The following is a 25547-nucleotide window of genomic DNA, read 5'->3' on the forward strand; positions in this document are numbered from 1 at the left end:
AATTAGGACGCATTCTCCAAGATTTAACATGACGAAACGAAGCATCTATTAATATTAGGCTGTCATATGCAATCATTAAAATGCTTTTGCATGGATGAATGTCGCTGACATGTCGCAAAGCGTATCTTCCAGTTTCAAAATATGATCGAGTGCCAAGTTGATATTATGTACATATATTGAAAAAGCATTGCCCAACGTTTAGTAGTGATACTAAACAAACACCGACATTAAAACGGTCGTCAGTATAAATAGACACCATGCATTAACAAAATATGTTATTAAAATGATATACGCCATGCAATTGATGGCTAATGGTGGGTTCAATTAATTTATAGTGAAAAAATCTCACAATAATATGACAAAGGTTTCGTAACCCGATACGAGCGTCGAGCAGGCATCACAGGACCGATGAAAGGTCGACCTCGTGCGCGTGGGTTCGATCCGACAATGATATTAATCCACAGTAATCCCACAGGGTCCATGAACTACGACGGAATGCAAATAAATAGACACTCATGAGCAGGATGAAAGAGCACACCTGCCGATGATGCGGGAATAAACAATGACGTGCACGCGCCTCGAATAATGGAGCGGATCACGGCGCGATTAGATCGCCCTTCCAGAACCACCCATTGATCTCGAGAAAGCAGTTGTAAATCCGAGCACACCTTTGAACAACTTGTAATTTGTAAACGCATTTCTTTTCAAAGCTCCCAATTTCCAAGTAAACAAAATAAACAATGAAACACAAAAGGTGGTATAATCGGAAAAACAAGAAAACAATGGAGCTTGCTTATACGGTTAGTGTGGCCGCTACTTCGGAACGCATTTATGAATGGACGAGCTTAACCCTAGAAGCCCAAACATATTTTTCCAGCTATAAAGCCCAATCATACGTCACAACGACGTGTATATAGTGAAGTCACTCGATTTCACCTTTTTATTTTAGAATATGCAGATTTTTTAATTTTTTTATTTAAAGTATGTTATAATGAAATGAAAAAATGCAATTTTAAAAATATATAATTTTTATGAATACTACAATAGACAAAAGAACAAAAAAAATAACAAAAATGAGATCCTCTCAGGTTTTTTTCTTATAATAATAAAATTTATATATAAATCAACTTTTTAAATGTTTCTCCTAAAAATTAAATCATCTCTTATCAATAATAAATAAGAAAATGTATGTAATTCAGCCTCTAAATACATTATTAACAAATGTTAATATTATGTTCTCCGCAAACCGCCTTTTTGCATTTCAAGCACTGCGATTTGGTCATCCGCCTTTTTTATAGGAAAAAAACCCACGGTATCGTCGTTTTATTTGGTTCAGGCTCATCACATGATGTCCGTGGTGTTGTCTGTGGTGCAGGTTTTATTATATTCGTTAAATTTTGCCGCAAATTCTTCTACAAAGTAGGTGACTCCAAATATTTTTCCATCCACGGTTCCGTCAACTGTGTGCTCAATATCTTCATAAAGTCTGTACGACTAACTGGTTTTTCCCTTTGGTTTACTTTGTTATGACAATATATAATATAGGAATTCACAAAAGCCATGTTTAAAATACCATAGAAGACCGCCATTGGCTACTTATAAGTTTTCCTATAAGAACTAAACTAATTCCGGAAAAGATGCAGGATTTTGTGGGTTCTCTGGTCCATTTTCTGGACTTGTATTTTCCACGTAATCCAACTCTTCATCTTCTACGTCACCCATAACATCGTCATGAGTAACACAATCTTCATCTTCAGATTCTGTATCAAGTGCCAAAACATCATCTTCATTTGCCAAAATAGCAGCAATTTCATCTTGATTGAGCTGCCGACTGGACGTCATGGTATGGTTGGATCCAAAAAGTGAATATCGAATGAAAAACCACTCAAAACAAAATATAATTAAATAAAAATCAGAATAATAAATCATCAAAGCTATTACCAAAAGTTACAAAAAGCCCAAACATACGTCGAATCGACGTGCAACATGTGTGTAACAACAAAATGGCGGCACTTACCAAAGCGAAACAACCGTCCCTTGTTTCGTCTCGGCGGCTACTAAGTTGGTTCAGGAGTTTGCGGCGATCCGATCTTGCGCGAGAAATAGAGAGCAGATTTTCGTCGGAGTATACGTCGAAACGACGTAGATTGGGCTTCTAGGGTTAATGTGGCTCATGAATAAACACAAATTTTCTTGAACGCCGAGATTGCAGGCGCGGTGAATATGATCATCAATCATGTGTCAGGAATCATTACTCCGCGCTTCATGTAGAGATTCTTGGGAAACGTCGTTCAAGTTCATGATAGTTTAAAAAATCTGTGCAACCACCGTCATCATCATAAACAACAATTTGTTGTTTGATTTCATGAGTTTTATACCACTTTTTTACTTGCATGCTTCTTTCTAGTCTCTATCAATACCATACTTATACCACGTACACATTATTTTATTGTTTTTTGATACAATCACTTAAGAGCATTATGTGATTGCCCACAATTATCTTCAGTTGCGTTCATTTGCATAAATTCACAATAAGATGAGCATTTGCAAGACCAGGTATTGAGACGGCGGGTGACGAAACCAGTCAGTGTGCCTTAATTTGTCGGGGTGTTGACAACGGAAGTTTATTCCTTGGACGTAATTTCCTTAGACTCAGTACATCTTATTCTATTCCTCGGAAGCAATACCCTTGGAATAGGAGAAAGAGTAGGAGAATTGGAATATCTCCATACTCCTCCTATGTCTCTTCTGATTAATTTCGTAACGGGTCCCAAATGTCCTAAGACACATTTAACTTGACCCTCGGGCACCTTGATATCAAAGGGTTTTCGTGGTTACCATTGTTGGTCCTGCAAACACATGCGTTGCAATGTGGTGGGAAAGTGTGGAGGGGCAATTGCCAGTTTAAAAATGCATTTGAATAGAATAGAATAATTTATTGCATAAATGTGATACAAAAAGTCTTACAATTTTGCTTAAATGGTTCCAACATTCTGCGGTCTGCCTAATAAGTGGCGTGCAAAATAATTTTAAATTGTGTGGCATTAACATAATTATCATAAAAGTACTAAAATTAAATAATTACTTATTACATTATACATAACATTAATTAAATCCGTTAAATTATTAAGAATTAATCTTCTTATATATAAAATTCTCGTGTCACAATGTTAGGCCGCGTAATCCTCCGAAATGGCTTTACTGGTTTTAACCAAATTTTATATATGCATACGAGTGGGTCTGAGAATCGGCTACTGGGTACTTTTTATATTGATAAGTGCATTTGCTGAATAAATAATAGTAAATTTTATTACAACTCGAGACTGACGGCGACCATTGTTTGTGCGCGAGTCGCGACAGGATAGCGATGGACGTTGCCATGGTAACATACTTGTTTAGCCACTTCAATATGGCAAAGAAACGTTTGCCGGGACAGCTAGTTAAATATAAAAGTCAGTTTGTGTACAGATTACACGTGTCAGAAGTGGTACTTAGTACTTACTTCTGTCCAAAATCATGGTGACGTAATATTATTGTTGTTTCTACCCTCTTTTTCATGGCGCGACCATGAAATTTTACCCTCAGCGCGTTTCACTTCAAAAACTTGGGTGTAATTTGCAGGCGGGGCGATGTTAAGTGCGACCGTGGCGGCGCTCGCGTGCCTCTGCCTGGCGCGAACCTCGCCGGCCGAACCGCACACTCTACGTGCATACACTGTCAACTCCTACGTCAATAAGGTAAGCTATTCTTAGGGCTAAGGGCCTATTTACGCATCTTCTATGAGAGTAAGCTAGATAGCTCGTTTGCATTTGCCTCCATCACACTATAATAAGAAAGCCGTGACAAAATCTTTCCAGATAAAGTGGCGGCAGGCCCTAAGGTTAAAATAGGATTAAGATCAATAGAGCACTTGCTTCAACAATATTTTTTTACTAACTGAGACAACATTAAGGACCACAGTCGTAAACATAAATAATATTGGTTGCCTATTTGTAACACCCAAAAAGTCAGATTCATCTTTGAAGTTCCAGACAATATGTTATAACTGCTAGACCTCAGCTTGATATAAATGTTGATAATTTACCGCTCCGCAAAAGCCATTTAATTTACCTTTAAGTTATGTAAAGGGGATACGCTTAAAATATCTAAAGTTACACGATAAACTAATCAGCAGAAATGTGAATAACGTACAATTTTGTGGCTCAATTTACTTGGAATCAAGTTTATAATTTAATTACAAGACTACACATTAAAGGCGTTTATTTTAATAGATCAATCTCACTATAAATTAAGATTTTAAAGTAACGACATAATAATGTCATTAAACCAGGATTATAATGTGAACAATTTATAAGCGTTATTTGCGTTAACTTGTTAGAAAACTTGTTAATTCTAGTAGCAAAAATTGTAACGGTATAATTATCTAATACGATAATGATCTACGCTACAGTAATAAATCAAGTTAAATGTCTAATCAAAAAGGAATTTTGTATAAACGTTATGCCGTTTTTGGTTATTTTATGCTGTTTATATCAGCCTATAATATCCCACTGCCAGGCAAAGCTAGCTTCACCTATGGAGCCCTATGGAGGGCTGATAATAATAAGTACATCCTTTTTTTTACTTTCCTTTCTTTGCAGGATATTGCTAACATCTTAGCCAGCATTGACGAGAGATTGCGAGTTATAGAGACCGTTAGCACGGTGCAAGCGAAGCAAGCACGTCGCCTAGACGTCATACAGAACAAATTAGGTATGTTTTGGTGTTTGCACGCCCGCACTTATCATTGTTTAACTTGTTTTGGCTGTCATTATCATTATCTTGATGTTGGTAATCTTAACGTAAATAGGAATCTATCTCTTTATTTTGTTTGTCCCTATCATTCTTTTCATCATAAACGTCTCTTAAACTTACTGTTTGTTTATATATCGTTTTCGTTTCAAACGTTGCGGGAAGTGCATCCATAAATATTGCATATTATAATAAATAGAAGTGCAATTCTAGGGAAACTCCGCGTCGGCTGTCACACAAACTTTGAATTATATCTAAGTTCCTACCATGCACGTGGATGCGCTGTTTGAAGTTCTGACCCAAATCGTGTTGCCAATTGCATGAAAATTCACTAATTCTAAACACCCCTGAATCATTCGGCCGTGTCACAACCTATTTTAAATGGCTGCTGCGACAGCTTTCGCAATATCATCGCATTTAATAGGAGCAATTTCAATTGCTCCATTTCATTCATGAACAGGAACAGTGCTTAATCAATTAATTAGAGCATAAAGTTAAAATATTATGCGACATCAATAACACTTTACTGCGTTAATGTAATTGAAAGGCTAGGGTTGTGTAATGCTTGTGTGAATATCATTAAAATCAAGCAGCTTCTGCAGCAGTACTAAATGTTTTAACGACCGCACTTGAGACATATTTTGTGATTACTTTAGGCTTAATTAAGTCTTAATCAGTTATGTAATGTAGAGTTTGATAGTAAATGTATAATATGAGACTTTTTGAGAAATTAGAATCTTCCATAAGTTTATTCCTAAAGTTATTAATTATTATTAAGTACCCTTAAGCGCAGTCGTGAGAACGTCTTAATGAAATATTTTTCTTTAAATAATTTAATATGTATACATATTTCCAGATCGTATAGAAACCACACTATCTCTAAAGCTAGAAAGAGCTCAATTGGTTGCTGAAAAGTTAGAGCATAGACTTCACAAGTTGGAAACAACAGTTCAAGTAAGTTTTACATAACGTGATGGCTATCTTCGTACTTATATTTGAAATTTTTATAAAAAAAACATAATTAAAATGCAAATATATTTTCAGACAACAATTAAGGAGAGCAGCCACCACATAGAAAAAAGTCAAACTAAAATAGCTGAAATCGCTCAGAACTTAACGAGTCACTTAAGCACCCATACACACCTATTGGAGAAGGTACAAATTAGTTATCCTTATTATTAATAGCCTATACTAATTTAAATATAAATTATTAATATTTTATATAGCTAGAAGATAACATTGCAATTTGCAGTTAATATTTCATAACGAAATGGTTAAACATAAAACTTTTATAGTCGCAATATTCTTCACTACAAATTGGCTATAAGAACCTGGAGCCTAAGCTTCTCGACGGCTAATTAACTGAAGTATCTTCAACCGATCTCGACTAATTTGTCCAGGTTAGCGGTTCCTATACGGACACTTGGCGACGAGGTCTCTTGCTCGAGTCGATGGTTCGAGACGGCATGACCCTGATAAACGTGACTCGGCGAGAGCTCGCCGACGGCCTGCGAGCCCTGGCCAGGCGGCAGAGGGACGCCAGGCTCACCCCAGCGGACCTGGAGGTGGCCTTCTCCAAGAGAATACACGAGAACAATTTCAAAATTGACTTGAAGGTTAGTTAGTTTAGTTTTCGAAATTGGAATAGAACAAATCTACATGTCAGTCAGATTGGAATTGAGTCTGATATTTACTTATGGACTAGGTCCTAAGCTAGGTTAATATTTATTTCTCATCTATCTAACTATTCTGGTTAGATATTTGAAGAGTAGCAGACTGTGGTTCCATGTATCAGATTTTTTTAGTCTCTACATGAGAAATAAAGACTAAGCAAACAACAAGAAATTGGTATTATAAAAATCTTTCCTAACATTACGCGGTACGCCATGTTGCACATGTCAACTAAGTGCATTAAAGCTTTAAAGTACATGAATATTATGTTCGCTGCATTTTATACAATAATCACGTGGGGTCGGTGTGTATAATTTTGTGTAAAGTTATTACCTTAACTGTGTGGCAAGGGCCCACGAAGGTCCGCGTAAGTGATTACAACATACCTTTGCATTAGCGGACACATGCAAATCCTCACACAAAGCAATGCTCATATTTTTAGTCATTGCATCCAACTTTAAATATTAATTTTAAGACAGTCGTAAATAAATGTTAAATATCACTGAAGCCTTATCATAACCTTTACATTTTTGAAGAAGGAATGGTTTTTGATAAAGTAATGTTAACTTTTAGCATTTTTTAACATTTAACTGGTAATTTCAAAATGTCATCCACTTTCTCTATTTCATATTAATTTGTTATTTTGTACTACTTGTTGTGTTTACTCTGTGCGAGTTATGTTCGTAACCACTGAAAAATTGTTATTTTTCGGGCTACGAGTTACGACACTTTAGTGTAATTAATTTTAAAGTGTATTTTAAGTGCGTTAATAAAATCCTCTTCTTTATAACTTTATAGAAACTTCAGAGCTTTAATGATTGCTAGGAGAAACTTATTCTTAGGGTGCGGTTGCTTAAAACGGGCATAAATATCATAGTAAAAGGAGGGGAAGTAAGTTATCTTTATACAAAGGCACCGCGCGCGGCTTATTTGTGTGCGCCATAGCATCAATGCGTCGCCACGTACGGCACACAACAAAATCTCGGCCAGTTTAGCTTCGTGGCGCGGGGTACCGCCGAGATTTAGTTGTGTGTGGTACGTTGCGACGCATTGATACTATGGCACACGCATACAAGCCGCGCGCGGTGCCTTTGTATGAAGATAACTTACTTTCCCTCCTTTTACTATGTAAATATCCTACTCTACATCGAAACTTATATTCACAGATGCAAGAAGTGTTGGACGCTCAGAAGCGTTTCATCGACTCATGCCAAAGAGTTCAGCTGGACGACCCTACTCACGTCGCCGATGTGCTGGGCAAGCTGATTGATTCACTTATTAATAAGTAAGTTCTTTTACAACAGAAACTCTGAAAATTTTGCTTAAAACAAAACGGTATCGCGGCGTTATATTTCTCCTTTTTTATGAACAAAGTTAAAAACTAAACTAAGCCCCAATTTCACCAACGTATGTCAGTGTTAACAGCTTGTTAAAATGTAATGTCTTCTCTTTCATTCATATAAAAATCTAAAGAGGTAACGTCATACTAATTCCGGCGTTAGCTTTAACAGTCGTTGGTGAAATTGGGGCTAAGCATACGGTTTTCGAGTGTCATTTGATTAGGTCAGGATTTGTGTCATCTATGTTATCTCTAGTATGTGCTTCATCGTTTCTCTGAAATACTAACAATTATTATTTACAGGACTGCTTCAACATTCCATGAATTACAAAAAATCCAACTCACAATGAGAAATCACGACACGAAAGTTATAAAACTACTCAACACCCGGCCAGCACAGGTAAACGAAATTCACTAATTCACACGTTCGCTTTTATAGCCATTAAAATTGAATAAATTAAGAGTTAATTAATATCATTAAGAGAAGATGATTTTTATAGTAAAAAGTTGACCTCGAAACAAAAAGGACAACCCTAAACTTTGGTTTTAAAGTCAATGAAAAAGAATATTATCCTTTATTATCCAAATGTTTTTGAAAATTTTTGGTATTATCCTAAATCATGCCCACCACCGGTTCGGACACTATCTCGGCAAAAGGTATGGGAATGGATAAAGTATAGTTACTTTTCTTTGTATTCAAAAGAAAGCATCATATTATTCTTATTCAGGTCTGGCAAAGACTACTAATAATTATAACTAACAAAATGGGGATTGTCCATTTTTTTTTAATTTTGCTCATTACAAAAACATTTCGAGGAATAAGGTCAGTGATCGTTTTTCTGTATATAAACGAAAAAAATACCCATTAGTTACTTATATTTTTGAACAAATATGTTTAACCTTTGTTTGACCTTCAATGGCGTTAAATTAGCAATAAATTCGACCAACAGTACGTTTCGAACTTTTGGTAAGCTTCTCGTATCAGCTTTCACATAATGAGAACTTGCATTTGACGATCCACCAGCCATTATAAATAAGATTGAAAGGAAATTTAAAACATACTCAGAGGTCAATTGTCCGCTGATGATGACGTCAGAGCGAAACTTTAAAAATTTATTGAGAAAAAACTAGCCAATAAATTTCAAAATTATTTAATTTATATTCTTAAAATACCCTATTTTAACGAAAATAAATATAAAAAGTGCATGTGATTTTTTTTGGACAATGCCCATTGTATTAGAATTTTTACGTTCGCTTTGTTTTCAGAACGACGTAACATGTAAGCGGATAGAGAACATGTTTAGAAACACAACACCGTCAACCTCCAGCGGGAAGGAGTTGCAGCAACTGACCGAGAAGTTCATAGACTTGACCAACAGAGCTGACTCCGTTCTGCAGAAGCTGGAATCCCGAGTTAGCGACGACGGAAACGGACCGGCGGAACCATCCGAAGTGACAGCAGCAGCTGATAGGTTGCTCAATAAGCTAAACGGGATTAGGTGACTATTTCTACTAATAATTGTAGTATCGGTAGAATCGCTAACCACTTGCATAAAGGATTTTTTGTAATTTTTTTCTCATGTTCGTAGAAGATAGTTTTGGCCTGCGAATTATGGACACTCATATTTTGAGAGTGATCGTTTTAATTCATCGTAAATGAGCTGGTGATAAGCTGGTTTCTAATGGGAGGCTATATTACCTGCTTTTTAAGAAATCAGTCCATACAACAGTTTTAAGCACTTAGGAGTTTGTGGCAGAGCACTTTTCTTATTCTCGAAACTAGAAATAGCTTCGAGAATAAGAAAAGTGCTTAGAAAAGCCAAATGGCTTTTTTCCAACAGCCTTGGTAAAGGCTGAACTCTCCATATCCGTAGGTACATAATCGACGGAGAGCTGGCGACCAAATCGGTCATGTGGCTTCAGCTGTATCAAAACGGCCTGCCAGCACGCAGATTATCAGAAAAGGTTGTTCAGGGAAGTAGCTAACGGAGTTTTAATACAGCTGAAGCCACATGACCGATTTGGTCGTCAGCTCTTTGTCGATAAAACAATAAACCAAGAAATAAGAATAAGAATACTTTTTAAATAAGTTCAAACCAGTTTATTTCCTAAAGATCGAAACGATGCAAGTAAGTTGCCGTCCTGTGTTTTTAACTTTGATTAGCATATGAGAATTTGCATTAAATGCTAGAGCACTAAAACAATTTGTAAAGACTTTTAGTACGGTGATAACTACATAGCAATTAATGCCAAGGCAACTGATATCCTGTTGCAGTGTACAATGTGCATATTGCATTTAATGATTAAATATTTAATGACCAGTGTAATCCTGTGAAAATACTGTCCAGCCCAGGGTTTTTCAACCTTTTTTATATTTATGTCAAATATAATCATACTACAAATATTTTTATAATTACACTGCTAATAAAATAGTCTAGCTCACATGCAATATTTAACCACAAAACAATGATTTCTATGATTGATCCTCACAATATATTATTATGTTTTAGAAGCGAGAAGAGCTCGGAAGAAGATGACTTTTGGGATGAAGACCTGGAGGCCACTGGATTGGACAGTATGAACGATCTCATCGAAGAGGAGGAGTATAAAAGCATGATGAGGGAGAGGAACAAGATAACCACGACAGAGAGCGCACCCACACGACCGCACCGGAGACATCTGCACAAACACCCATACGACCGGGGACCTACTTGGAAAGAGTACACGGGCAAATAAACTATTGTTTGTACTTATTATAAAAATAAAGTCATTTTAACTATGGTCTTTTTTGTTACCTGAATTAACAGTGCAGGGTTGAATCTCTAAAGAAGGGGTCGGCAAGTAATTTTATGTGGGGTCCAGATACTGTGGGAAAATTTTAACGAGGTCCAGAAAAAAACACACTTAATATTATTTTAATTATTAAAGGTATGTACACTACACATATACTTTATTAATTGGTACTTGGTATACAATACATTACAATATTTCGCGGTCCGAGATTCGACCTTTTACGGTCCTCCTGTCGCCCACTGCTTAGAGGATTCGATCCCGGAATTTCGGTCATATTTTAGTCCCGAAATTTTTCGGGACTGATAAATATTTTTAATTAAGATGATAAAAATGTGCGTGAAACAAAATGCACTTACTTTTTTTGACGTTATGTCGGCCGACATAACTCATCATCTTGTTATTTTTAATTTCATTTGTTTTTGCTAACGACCGGTATCGTTTTATGTGTAAAACCCACACTTTACGTCGTGTAAGTATTGGCATTTGTGTTAATTAGTGAAAATCAATGAATTTATTTAAAAAAATCGGTCAAATGCGAGTCAGACTCGCGCACGAAGGGTTCCGAACCTTTGTAACTTAAGATATACATAGTTATGAAGTAGGCAAAAAATGTATTTTTTTATGTGAGCCGCCCTCAAATTATAATATGGAGTGCTCTGAGGAATTGTTCGGAATCATACCACCTGCAACTTTTCGCTATCGTCCCACGCGAAAAACATACCATCCTCATCACCTTGATGAGTGGCAGTCTTCCACAGTGCGTTTTTCGCGTAACTTTCTGCCGGGCACTGTAAAACTCTGGAATGAACTGTCACCAGCAGTATTTCCGGACCGATACGACCTGCAAACCTTCAAGAAAAGAGTGTATTCCCTCTTAAAAGGCCGGCAATGCACCTGCAGCTCTTCTGATGTTGCGAGTGTCCATGGGCGACGGTAGTTGCTTACCATCAGGTGACCCGTTTGCTCGTTTGCCCCCTTATTTAATAAAAAAATATATTATAAATTATTAAAATAAAAAAAATATTAAGGATTTTGTGAATATTTCAAATACCTACCTGTTGTCATTATTAATTACGAGCATAAAATGACAAAAAATCACATTTGTGGAATGAGAGCTCCCTCAAATATTAATTTTATGTTGATTTTAGTATTTTTGTTATAGCGACAACTAAAATACACAATCTGTGAAAATTTCAGAAGTCTTGCTATAGCAGTTCTAGATACAGATTGCGATACCGCCTGGAGACATAGATACAGATGGACAGACGGACAGATACCGAAGTCTCAGCATTAGGGTCCCGTTTTTACCGTTTACGCACAGAACCCTAAAAATAACAGTGCATTCTTAGTCATTATAGATCCAAAAGATGAGTATTAGTTGTCATTTTCTATTACCAATATAATCCCGAGATCCCGGGATTGATTGTAGATAATCCCGAAATCCCGGGATTAGAAAAATTGCCCGGGTTCGAATCCCCTACTACCGCTGCTCTAAAGGATTAAATAATGTTCCTCACAATCTCCTCTCTACACTCGACAATCCATACATCCATACTACGTTTTTCGCACGTTCTTGTCGTACGTGATCCACTTTTCATCACCAGTTATCAGCTTCTTCAAAAATGATTCGGTTTCATTACGTCGTAATAAAGAATTACAAATGAGTACACAGTTCATTAGGTTTCTTTCAGCAAGCTCATGAAGCACCCAAATATCGAGCTTTTTTGTGTACCCAGTTGTTTTCAAATGCGCCGAATTCAAAAAGATTTTATGACAAGTTCATACATACTATAATGCGAAAAGACTTTTTCCCCAACCTATTTACTATTGATAGTAACTGGTATTTTGGTATCAACGTGTAACATAATTATATGTTCATGTTTTTTACCTTAAATCCCAAAAATACTAGAAACATATCCACTATTCATAATAATCCACTTCAAATAATGATTAGGCCCAGATTTCATTTTCTATCCACCAGTTTATAAGCCCATGGTACATTTCTAACATGTTAAAAAATTGGTTTAATTTATTCAGTTTCAATTAGGTTTTGTGTAAAAAATACAAAAACTTTATGGTATTTAACCATACAAATTACAATGAACAAAATTTCACTGGAATAGCTTTAGCTGTTGTTGTGTTGTTTAAGCCCAATAGATGTCAGGAAGAGTCATATTTTTCAGTTTATCGATTATCGATAAAACACGAATAAAAAGACATTTTCTAAAAATTATTCCTAGCTAGATCAATTTATCGACCCCGAAATCCCCTATATACTAAATTTCATGAAAATCGTTGGAGCCGATTCCGAGATTCCAATTATAAATATATATATATACAAGAATTGCTTGCTTGAAGATATAAGACTAGCTATTTGACCGAGCTTTGCTCGGTATTCGATAAAACACGAATAAAATGACATTTTCTAAAAATGATTCCTGATTTATCGCCCCCGAAACCCCCTATATACTAAATTTCATGAAAATCGTTGAAGCCAATTCCGAGATTCCAATTATATATATACAAGAATTGCTTGTATTATATGATATAAGATTAGTTACATGAACACATTACACACACCATCACCAATATGACACCAGTTTTACTTAAACATGTAGAGAGCAGCAATGTTTTGAAAGAATTATGTAGGAACTAATCAATTTTAGCATTAAAAAACTTACCTCCAGCTTAGCACTATTTTGGAAAATAGTAAGAGCTTTGTGTGTTAGCTGAGCGAAGCATGAACTCAATGTAGCAACCTTCTGACGGGCAGAAAAAACAATTTCTGGATCTTCCGTTTCCAACTCCGCTGAAAATATATTCTTTATAAGTCATTACAGAAATAATTCTTTCTTGGATCATATTCCAATTAAATACTACAGTAAAAACATTCTTTTTAGACTCAGGTTAGTAAAAACATTAATGATAACATGAGGATGTTATCAATTTTAATAAATACCATAAAATAAAATTAATTAAAAGCTTAGAAGCCTCTCCTGTGAAGCTGCCCCTTTGTAGTTTAACTCACTAACGTGAAATCTATCGATACATTATTCTTAACAATTTACAAGAATTTATGCAGTACAAATAGTCAATAATAATTTATGTTACCTAATAAAAGGGTATTTGTAATTGAAGCTACTACATACAGACTCAAAAAGATTACCATAAACTAAACATAGTACGGGGAGCTTTATCTTTTATTATGGAATAGAAATACGAATATTATTGCTTAAATTTCTCGTAAACAAAAACTGATAGCAATGGTGATCTATTAATGTGGCAGATTAACAAAGAAATGTCTTAAGACTTGTAACCAAAATTGCAACAAAGAATTATAACATGGAATACTTACTTATAGAAGTATCTAATTCGACACATGCTTTATCAAATTCCTTTTCTAATATATCTAACCAACGAAATCCCACTCCGGTCGTCGCCATCTTCACACCGATAATTTGTTGACATATGACAAGACGACAAGTTGATAATTTTTTTTTAATTTATTGGGAGCTGGAAACGAGTCCTTTGCTCCAAAGTTGTCAACAATCAGTATTGCCAACACGACTAAAACAAAATTTGCTAAACTGCTGTTAAAATTTTGCCAAAATTATGCCAATTACTATAAAATTATGCTAAAAAATTATGCTAACATTCTTCAAAGTCAAATAAAACGTTATTTTATCCCTCAATCGCGGATTCTTGGAAATCTATTTAGATAGATTTCCAAGAATCCGCTCTAAATCTATGGTCGAATTCGACCGTTTGGGTGTTGGTAGGTTTGTTTTAAATCTTTATTAATCAAGGAAATCTCATTTTATTTTATGTTTTAATCAATTACGTTATCGAACAAAATATTAATATCTTTGTCTTCATAGATAGCGGCTGAGGCTGCTGATATTTCTTCACTTTTTTGAGAGACTTTACATGTAGACATAGAAGATTCATTGTCCAAACTATAACTCTCCTACCTAGGAGAGTTATAGTTTGGACAATTTAATTATTCTTACTCAGTTCATAGGTACCTACCTATGAACTGAGTAAGAATAACAGCATTTCCCTATCCTCTTTAGGGCGCGTTCAGACGTGCACGTGTTCTGCGCGTGTTCTACGTGCGCGTGTTTAAGCTGTACCAGACAAACCTTGCAGGTTTATGGTACACTCTCAATTAGACATAACTTATAATTTGTATTACTTAAATAAATAAAATAAAATACTATAGCGCATGGGAAAACACGCGCGCGGCCTGCGCGCAGATTCTGCGCGGGTTCAGCGCGTGCGGCTCGCGTGTTTTCTTATACGTTATAGTAGAATACGCGCAGAACACGCGCACGTCTGAACGTGCTCTTAGGCCGAATCTGATGTATAAAATGGCATTTACAGTTTTCATCGTATACCGGTTGCGAATTTTGGTTTTAACTACATTCATTTGGCTGAAAACGCGTTTGATTTCGGCATTGGAATATGGTAGTAATAATAATGAGTAATACATATTCTTGTCAGAGCAATTTTATTACTCTGTTTTAGAACACACGCTTTAGTAATTAAGTCGGATCGTTTGTTTCATGGTTCAATTTTTATAAAATAATAATATTCCAAAAAATATGCTATATGCTAAACAACAAATAAATATGCAAAACAACGTAAAAATATACCTAATTTAGCATAAAATATCATTGAGGTACTATATACTGGAGAGAGCCTTATATCGGTGTGCGTCAAAAGCGTGTAATATTATGTCCTACTTACTAGGACATAACAAAGGAGTCGGTCGGCATATTTCATGTAATAAAAGTGTTAATAAAGCTTTTTAGTGAACATTTAATGCTAGATATTGTTGAGATTTGTGGTTCCGCTAAATAATAAACCATAAGAATAGCCAAAGAATGCCTCAAACACGTGGATTTAACATTAAATACGTAAGTTTTGAACAACGGTTTCTAGGCTTTTCAATCGGTATTTTTGTAAGCTAAAAAGATAATTTATAAGTTTATTAATCCCTTATTCGTGCTATATAAGGCACTAGCTATTGCCCGCGACTTCGTCCGCGTGGACTTTAGTTTATAGCGCGCGGTGTCAACAAAATTTGTGTCAAATTTAAAAACTTTTTAAAACCCTGGTAAGTGTTACCCCTCTTAGGGCCGCGCTACACCGGAATGGCAGCGCTGAAAGTGCTCGCCTCGCCGCTGCCATTCCGGTGTAGCGCGGTCCTTAATTAATCAAAATACCCAAAAACAGCTGTGCAGTGTGCACATAATCTATACTAATATTATAAATGCGAAAGTATCTCTGTCTGTCTGTCTGTTTGTCAGTCTCGCTTTCACGCCAAACGCCAAAACTACCAAACCGATTGTAATGAAATTTTGTATACAGATAGTCTAAAGCCTGAGAAAGGACATAGGTTACTTTTTTACAGGAAAAAAAGGTTGTCAGGGGGTGAAAATGCGTAAATTTGTTCAAATTAAGTTAGTTCCAAAAATTCATAATAGATGGCGCCGTGCGTCTTCTACATCGCGCTGACGCTTGCTCAAAAGTCTGTCTATAACAGGTGGTATCATCTTACATTTAAGTTTAGATTTTTTTCCATTGTTAAATCTATTCTACGGTATTAAATAAATCAGTACTTTATCTGTGCAGTGACGTTACCTTAATCCAATCAATGATAAATAGTTTATGGGTAAAGTTGTGTAATTGGGGGGCTAAATAAGCTTTAAAATTTGGCATAAAATATAAAATTTAATATAAAAAAATGAAATATTTATTGTGTGCACACTGCACAGCTGTATTGATTTAAGGGGTACCAGGGTTTTTTATAACAGCTTTTGACACCAATTTTGTTGACATCGCGCTTTATAAACTGAAGTCCACGCGGACAAAGTCGCGGGCAACAGCTAGTAACTAATAAGTATGATTAGTTCTATGCTACAATGAAGTAAAAAATAAAACGCCATCTGTTGAATCGTATTAGAACTAAAATGTTCATTGCGTCGATATATTTCTGGATTTTTTATAATATTATACATAAAATATATTTAAGATTTTTGAAATTTTATTTTAATACACATCCAAGACCCAGGAACATTGAAAACTTTTTGTTCTGCCTGCGGGACTCGAACCCAGGACCCCCGGGATGAGCGCAGGCCACGCGCAATGAAAATTCATTTTCATCTATATTTTCATGGAAATAAGATATTTTCCCACATCAAAATGTAGCCTATGTCCTTTCTCAGACTCTAGAATAACCGTGTACAAAATTTCATTGCAATCGGTTCAAAGCGAGACAGACAGACAGACAGACAGACAGACAGACAGAGATACTTTCGCATTTATAATATTAGTATGGATTAGGGCTAAAAATGTCACATCAATTAATAATTTGGCTATAAAAATTGCATAGCTTTTTACGTGTGTTTACGGATTCTTATCACTTGAACTATAGTAAATCGATATCATGAACTAATTGACTTTCTTTCCTGTATCATAAAGTGCTTCGGAATAATCGACAAATAGAAATATTCAAGAAAATAAACGCACACTACTTGTATGAAAATAAGCACAAAATGGCCACGCGATGACGGGCTAAGACATCTATACTATAATACTTAATCTATGTAAAATATGCTAAGTTGGCAACACTGACAACAATCACTTTGACAAACAATAATGTCAAAGTGACTTTTATTTTTTTAAGTCTTTAGCCTCTAAGCAGTGGCAGCCTTACCCATTGCGAGGCCCCGGGCGGAAGATCTTGTCCCTTGACAGCAGGTCTTTGTCTTACGAAAAAATACTTTGTGAGGCCCCTGCAAGAGCGAGGACCCGCGATTGCCCTGTTCGCCACCCCCTAGGACCGCCAGACTCTCAGTTCAACTTATAAGCAGCTTTCGTTTAAATAAATTATTGGGCAATATTGGGTATTATAATTATTTATAGGGTACATTATATTAATGTCGTACCTGTTGGTGATTATTATATCTTAGACTTGCTGAGCTTCGGCGATTATATTCCCGGACTATATCAGAGACATTTGCTCGCTAATCGCTTTGTATCTGTTTTAGAACACGGTTGGAAGTGGATGATTTGTGCAACAAAAGAGAGACAACTTGCCTCCTCTGGATTTCTTTGTAGCGTTTATTCAGTACAGCAGGCAGCAGCAGACAGCAGTTATCGGTCTAAAGTCTAAACTCAAACTAGTGAAATCGACAGTCTTAGTCCTTAGAACTTTTAGTACACTAGCTATTTGACCGAGCTTTATATATATAGCATTAAAGAAAAAAGACGATGTATGATAACTATTTTATTTACAAATAAAAAATCTGTACAACATTCGCTATTTAGCTTACCGTATTAGCTTAATAAATAATTGGTATGTTAAACTTAATTAAAATAATCAGTTATTAGATTATAACCCATATTTTATTAAAAAAAAGCTTAAATAATTATTGTAATCGCTAGCGAACACAAGTATCATATTAGGATACCTAGATCGGGATATTATCTATATAGTACTTTTTATTCGCAGGATATCTACTCTGCCTGCGAGCTACGAATATGGAGTAGAGGAGCGGCCAAGACCGAGCCGCAAATTACTATAATTTAATGAGAAAATACCCTTTCCTTCCCCTTAATATTTTTTGAAGAATCTTAGGAGCTCGCGCATCGAGTATATCAGCTATTTTATGCGATCTTTTAGCAAAAATAAGACAGTAGTTAAGTATTCCAATATTCAGATCACCGAACTAAAAACTTTACAAGAATCTCATTAGATAACATAATAATATACTATCCGTACCTCAGATCCGTACCTTATACATGATCTTAAAGGATTCTTAAACACTGTCCAATATAATGTAGAAATATAGCAGTAGCGCGGCTGCCGCACTACTCGCGACTTAATGTGAAGGCAGCCTTAGTAGGTATTCAAATTATGTACGGCGCCCTGGGCGGTCGCCCATCGCCTTATGCCGCTACTGCGTAGTCCACGGTTAAAACAGTGTTGCCAGATCAGGGGATTTTCCCCTAGATTTAGAGGGTTTTCGACCAAGTTAAGAGCAAAACAGGGAGGAAAATATTTAGGCGATTTTTAGGGGAAATTCAAAATACACGTCAAATACAGTTTTTTTGTCAAATATCACGTCCCTTATATTTTTTTACCATCTTTAAATTACTTGAGCGCCACAACAACTAATCGAGGTCGAGATTCGAGATGTTGAAAAGATGAATACAGTTCGACAAGGCTTTAAATGAATATGTCAATGATGTCAATGGGCGCTGCTGGTAAAGAAGAATTGTCAAAAATGACGTTTTCGTTTGATAGAAGCGTTAGTTCCTTTTCTCGCCAAGTTCATATAAATCCTTGTCGAGCTGTAATAAAGTTTAGTAATATATTTTTTAATTTTAAAAGAAAAAGTAATCTAGGGAATTTCTAGGGGGAAAACAAATTAGTTCAGGGGTACGGCACCGAGATCATCTGGCAACACTGGGTTAAAATCAATATTCCGGTGACGTTAAATTTTTACTATGTATAGTAAAAATTTAACGTGGGTTGTCAGTAGTTTTCAATGTAAAATTCAAATAAGTATACTTATTTGAATTTTACATTGAAAACTACTGACAACCCACCCAAACCAAAAATTTAATTGGTCATTAGAGGTAACTAAGGACTCTCTCCTTATTAAAATTAAGATTAACGTACCTAATTAAGATTAACGTACAATATTGCATATTAGTATACAGTCATACAAATTAATATACGTTCAAACAACATCACGGCGAATTTAAATTTTTTATCTGAAATTTGTTGTTAAAGTTAATACATATTTTAACAAAATATTTTAGTAAACAATAAATATACATTTTAATTAGCATAAACTACACTCTCTGTGATTAAGACAGTGGAAATACAATGCAATTAAAGCCCACTTATCAAGACAAGAAAAGTATTTAAAACATATACTTAATTTTTGGACAAATTTCCCTTTAAATAAATGAATCATGGATACTTAATAAATTTGAAATTACTAAGCCGCCGGCGCGGGGCGCATCATGCGTTGGGTAAATAATTAATTAACTCTAAGAGGATACACCAGGGGCTAGAGAAATGAAAAAAGTACGTGTAATATCTATAGCTGTCTCGCTTACCTCCAGCCTATACCGCAGAACGCAATAGAGACAACTGAGGAAAATCAACGATTCGTTGTCCCCTGATTCCTTCTCCAAAACTTAACCGATTTAAGTAATTTTTTCATTAAAGATTAAAGAAAGGCTTGAGCTGTGTTCCTATGTTTTGTTTTTTTTTTGTAAAATCTAGCCAAATCTGTTTTCTGGATGTTTGAACACAGCGGAAAATCTGGCCATTTTTTTGGGTTTTTGATCGTTCGTATCTTATTTAATAATTAAATTATGAAAAAAAAAAGAAAACATAGGGACATTGTATTAGTGGCCGTAGATATTCAGGGAAAAATTATAACTCTACTAGCATTATCCAGGGAGGAAACAGGGGACAACGTTTGTATGGCAAAAAGGGCGGCGTGGACTCCTCTTAAGCTACATTTACTCAGTGATCAATTGATATAATTTTTATATATTTTTTTCAACTAATATAATAGTCAAATATCACGTCCTCAAGTACCTATTGAACATAATATCTCACCAGTCATGCTGTATAAGGAACCCATATATCATAATTATTATAATATCTCCTTTAGGAAAGTCGGTTAATAAGCCAGTTATTTCGCAATTTTAACCATAAGAATGATATTATTTAAACTTAATAATAATGGAGATAGGACATGAACTAAATATACGCATGTGGCATTACCTCATACAATAATTACTGCTATTACCATGATTTATTTTGGTACTTGTTGAAATTAGCAACAAAATAAAATTATGTTCATATTAATCAGTTTATAATTAAATAATTACTTAATCATACTTTCATCATTTTTCTTTTTAAATAGATGCACAGCGAATAGCAGCTATTCAACGTTCTCTAGTCTTTGTCTATAATACGACTTTTCGAATGTTCCAGAAGACAAGTAGACCCTGTACACTGAATAGTCATTCACTGTTTAAATATTTATAAAGGGATAAAGCTTTACATTTAAAATAAGAAAATAATTTGAAATTAAGGCCATGGGCGTACCCAGGTAGGGGCAAGGCTGCCCCACCCCCTAGAAGATACTACAAGATAAAATAAACGTCAATTTTCCTGGCAAGTGGGAATTCAAAACGTGTGACCTACTCTGCGCAAAATAAAGTGTTGGAAACAAAATATCTTTTCAGTCAGATTAATAAGTCAATTTTCATGAATTTTTGTATCAATATACCAGACGGACCATCTCGAAACAGGTGTGCTCCGGTTACGCTGACCGCTCGCTGACAGTCGCGTCGTCGGCGCCGACACCGAAATGTATGAAATATCAGCGCTGACCGATACGCGTTATTCAAAAACGCTTCCTACAATTTTATACATCTCGGGCCATCAGCACCGACGGTGCGCGTAGTCAGCGTGACTCTAAAATCATCCTACAGTTCGACAAGGCTTTATTTGAACGTGGGGAGAAAAAGAACTAAACGCTTCTATCATAGAAAAACGTCATTGTTGACATGTGTTTGACAGTTCTCCTTTAACCTTATATATATATCTATTAATATTAAATCTTCGTTACCTATGGACGATTAATCAATCAAGAACAAATCAAGAAGAACGAATAGCATATCAGCCACGACACGAATTTCGCGTTATGGTCTTTTTGTGATTGCCAGAACGCGTCGTGGCCGTTTTCATTAGAGCCACGACGCGAATTTCGCGTCGTGGCTGTTTCACTGTGACCACAACGCGTTGTAAGCAATTTTTTTGCTCATTGAGCGATTTCGGTCTTTGAGCGTAACATATACAATCTTTCATCCCCTTAGGGGTGGAATTTATCAAAATCCTTTCTTAGCGGAGGCCTACGTCATAACATCTACCTGTATGTCAAATTTCAGCCCGATCCGTGTCCCGTGGGTTGATAGATCACTATGTCAGTCAGTCAGTCAGTCACCTTTGAGTTATAATAATATAATATATTTAGATTACATAGTAGTTCTCTTTCATCTTCAAAATGATAAGGTCTCGACGAATAGGCCTTTAAGCTGTGTTACTCGCGTAAGACAGTCTGCGATAAAAGCGGCTGGTGAATCGAACCTCTGATTTTGATTCGGATGTGGTGGCTCATACTAAAAATACAGGGTGCAATTAAACCTTCCTGCCAAATTTTGATACATTGATCCTTGTAAAAAATAAAAATACACGTATTTTTTTTTTATAATCACTCAGTACTAAAATGTTGAGAAATTGCTTCCGAAAGTTATCCTAAAAACACTATAATTAATGGACACGTCGCGTCACCCGCGCGTGACATGCCCCCGAGCGCGCGCCTCCCCCGCTCATTTGAAATTGTGTATGTAAATGTTGTGTAAATGTAATTTAAAAAAATAACACCCAATTTTTTTTGGTTGAATCGACTCTCGTAATGATACCTAAGCCCTGGAAAAATTTTGCCAGGAAGGTTTGATTGCACCCTGTATTAACAGACTTCCATAGTCGTAGCTAGGCAGAAAAATAGTAGCGTGCATAGGTGTGCTTTGTTAAATACATACATTTCTACATCATAAACATACAACTATATTTTGTTCAACTATTTCAAGACACTTCACATTCATATACTAAGCTTGATTGAAAACATATTACATATAAATCACGTACCTACACTTACAAAGAAAAGTTACATTACCAGTGAATAATTATTATACTACTAGTATATTAATTAATATAGCAAAAAAACTTATGGACTATTTTGTACCTACTGAATACTCAGTTTTAATTAATTTTCATCTAAATGTAAACAAAATGTTGAAATTCAGCCAATATTGAATATAATATTATATCACTGCACTTAATTTATTGCGCGGCAATATGTGACATAATATGTATTGGTAAAATTATACATAGACGCTGATTGACTGGCGGCCGAAACAAGAGACATTTATGATTATAGGTCTACCAGGGTCTGACGGCAAATTTGGTTCGCAGATTTTTAAAAAATATCCTTGATCATTGGATAAATTTGTTTATTTGCATGTTTCACACACAGAATCAGCCGCTTTAATAAGGTAAAAAAAAGACCAAAATGTTTAATTCCAACTACCCCGATATTTCTTTTCTCACTTTTTGCCATCAGATCCTGGTAGACCTGCACTTAATCATTATTCAGTAACTGTAATTTAAGGAATAGTTTGACAGAACATGTATAGAGTTTAAGAGCGGGCTGCCAAATTTTGCTGTGTTTTCTAATAAGTATTACGATCCCGGAAGACGATTGACTCAAATGAAATTGAGATTTATTTAATCATTGTATCTGATATTTGCCTAACGGAAAACATGATTCACTTATTTTGACTCGATAGTTATATTTTTAGAATTATGAATCTTTCCGGGCTTTTAGGTACTATCATTAAATAACTTGCACTACTACAATCATACACTTTATAAAATAATGGCTAAAGGAAATATTAGTATTGTATTTAATTTTTAAGAAATCATCAAAAACAGTTTTGGGACTTACGACGTTTACTTTCGTGCTATAATGCGGGAACCGTTGTTACGCGATATTGTTCACTATTAGCTGCAGCGCAAAGTACAATCCTCGCGGGCACGATTCATGGAATCATTATATCACGATTGGAGGTTAGCGGGGTATGTAGGCGGGGCTAGCGTACTTTGATATTTTGGCAGCAGGGTCTTAAGTCAAAATCTTTGTTTAATTCAAGTTAAGTTGTCATTAAATGCCTCTGAGGGACCTATCAGACAGAGAGCGGTCACGCGTTCAAGTATTCTGCGTTCGAGCGGTCAGACAGACAGGAGCAATTATGACGCGGTCAGAACGCCCCCTGTGTGAGTATCTCTATTTATAACGTAATACAACACAAGACCAAGAATGCAAAAGTGACCGCTTGAATGCTTGACCGCGTGAGCACTCTCTGTCTGATAGGTCCACGAGTCCAGCAGCGAGCTTTGTTTCCATTTAGATCAAAATTGATAGAATCAAGAGTTTTTTTAAAAATCAGATTTTGAACATTATACAGCATGTAATTACAGGCGACACTATATTTTTAACTTCATGAAAAACAATAAAACTGTGCACAAGTATTATAAATCATACAATATAGTTACAATTTAAATAATAATTATTTAGTTATGGTAGGTAATTACCAATACAATGTATTGCTTTAAAAAATTCTTGTCCTTATGTTCTTTGGTATTTACATAAACTTTATGAGCATTCAGAATTTTAAAAATAATTTAGATTGTTATAGCTTTCTAGCCACTTGTTCCAATTTGATTGTGGATTAAATATCATGATATACAATGTCTCTCTCTCTTTTTCGTATAAAAAAATGTTTTTACAACTATTGACGAAACCCTCGACTAGCAAGTGAGGTTTAGAATTTAGACACTTTGGACACACAGATATAAGTTATAATTATAACTTTCGAACTTTGAAGCCAAGGCTATTGTGCAGAACAGTATTGTTCTTGCAAGAAATATGCCTCATATACAAATACTAGCGACCCGCCCCGGCTTCGCATGGGTATAAAATATATTATAGCCTATAATGTCACTCACTGAAGAAATTATCAAATCGACTCAGTAGTTTTTTAGGGTTCCGTACCCAAAGGGTGAAAACGGGACCCTATTCATGAGACTTGGTTGTCTGTCCGTCTGTCTGTCTCCAGGCTGTATCTCAAGAACCGCTATAGCTAGAGTTCTGATATTTTCACAGATTGTGTATATTAGTTGCCGCTATAACAACAAATACTAAAAACAAAATAAAATAAATATTTAAAGGGGGCTCCCATACAACAAACGTGATTTTTTTGGCCTTTTTTGCTCGATATCAATAAAAGCAACAGGTAGGCACTTGATATTTTCACAAAGGCCTTAATTATGTCTACTTCAATATTTAAGAATATTAATAAAATCAAATTAAAAATTAAGGGGGCTGCCATACAAAAAACACAATTTTTGCTCTTTTTTGCTCTATAACAGCACGGAACCCTTCGTGCGCAATTCCCACTCGCACTTGGCCAATTTTTATAATTATAATATTCATTACTACCCGTGGCCCGCATTGGTCGGTACCGACACAAAAGCTACGTGCCGGAATTTATAAATCTGTAATATGTTCGAAAATATTCATTTAAATCATATTATGCTGTAAAGGGCCATAATATATTAAATCAATAATGTATTTAAAGTATTTAATTGAATAAGGATTATTGCCGTATTGGCTAAAATCACTTAAAAAATTAGCCATTATTTGAACTTAAAAGTAAATGACAAAAAAATATTATCGTGGGATATCCATTATAAGAGATGGACATAATATACCATCTGAATGTTATTATACTTATAAACCTTCCTCTTTAATCACTCTATCTATTAAAGAAAACCGCATCAAAATCCGTTGCGTAGGGAACAAATCGACTTTGTTTTATAATATGTAGTGAATAGTGAATAGTGATACTATTGGGAGGCCTGTTTATTGCGTGTCCGAACAAAAATAAGAAAGGCCGGCTATTGGATGGGCTTTGCATCTATAATAATTTGCTATCAAAATCCTATCAATGTTTTAAACTGAAGCTGCTAAATATTCCGTAAGAATCAATGGTTACTTTATACAAATATTAGGCTAAGCTGACTGGTTTGTTACAGCTATTAGGTTTGGTCACATGACGACCAACATACCCAAAACACAACCCTGCTAAGTGCTAATGTATAGTCTTGGTTTCGGGAACACCATTAAAGTAGTAACATATTTAACTTTCCAGATGTTACCTACCATTACATTACCAAACATTAAGTAGAAGAAAGGATTTGCCTTATTTATAAAATGAATTTGATATTCCA

The 25547-nt window shown here is 35.4% G+C and overlaps 2 protein-coding genes across 2 annotated transcripts in view; one reads left to right on the top strand and one right to left on the bottom strand.

Moving 5' to 3' along the window:
* LOC121730956 overlaps positions 1 to 10574 on the top strand; it is a 39263-nt gene extending 28689 nt beyond the window's left edge. The window contains exons 2-10 of the mRNA XM_042120200.1: positions 3622 to 3737; positions 4641 to 4752; positions 5648 to 5745; positions 5836 to 5946; positions 6192 to 6407; positions 7629 to 7747; positions 8105 to 8201; positions 9068 to 9300; positions 10312 to 10574. Of these exons, the coding sequence (XP_041976134.1) occupies positions 3630 to 3737; positions 4641 to 4752; positions 5648 to 5745; positions 5836 to 5946; positions 6192 to 6407; positions 7629 to 7747; positions 8105 to 8201; positions 9068 to 9300; positions 10312 to 10537 (1320 nt within the window). The 5' untranslated portion in view covers positions 3622 to 3629 and the 3' untranslated portion in view covers positions 10538 to 10574. The remainder of the gene's footprint in view (positions 1 to 3621; positions 3738 to 4640; positions 4753 to 5647; positions 5746 to 5835; positions 5947 to 6191; positions 6408 to 7628; positions 7748 to 8104; positions 8202 to 9067; positions 9301 to 10311) is intronic.
* The window catches only part of LOC121730955, a 77330-nt gene extending 63293 nt beyond the window's left edge, over positions 1 to 14037 (bottom strand). The window contains exons 1-2 of the mRNA XM_042120199.1: positions 13950 to 14037; positions 13276 to 13403 (exon numbers count right to left, since the gene is read on the bottom strand). Of these exons, the coding sequence (XP_041976133.1) occupies positions 13276 to 13403; positions 13950 to 14037 (216 nt within the window). The remainder of the gene's footprint in view (positions 1 to 13275; positions 13404 to 13949) is intronic.
* Positions 14038 to 25547: the final 11510 nt, after the last annotated feature.

This window comes from Aricia agestis, chromosome 10 (assembly GCF_905147365.1).
Source record: "Aricia agestis chromosome 10, ilAriAges1.1, whole genome shotgun sequence".
Classification (NCBI taxonomy): Eukaryota; Metazoa; Arthropoda; class Insecta; order Lepidoptera; family Lycaenidae; genus Aricia; species Aricia agestis.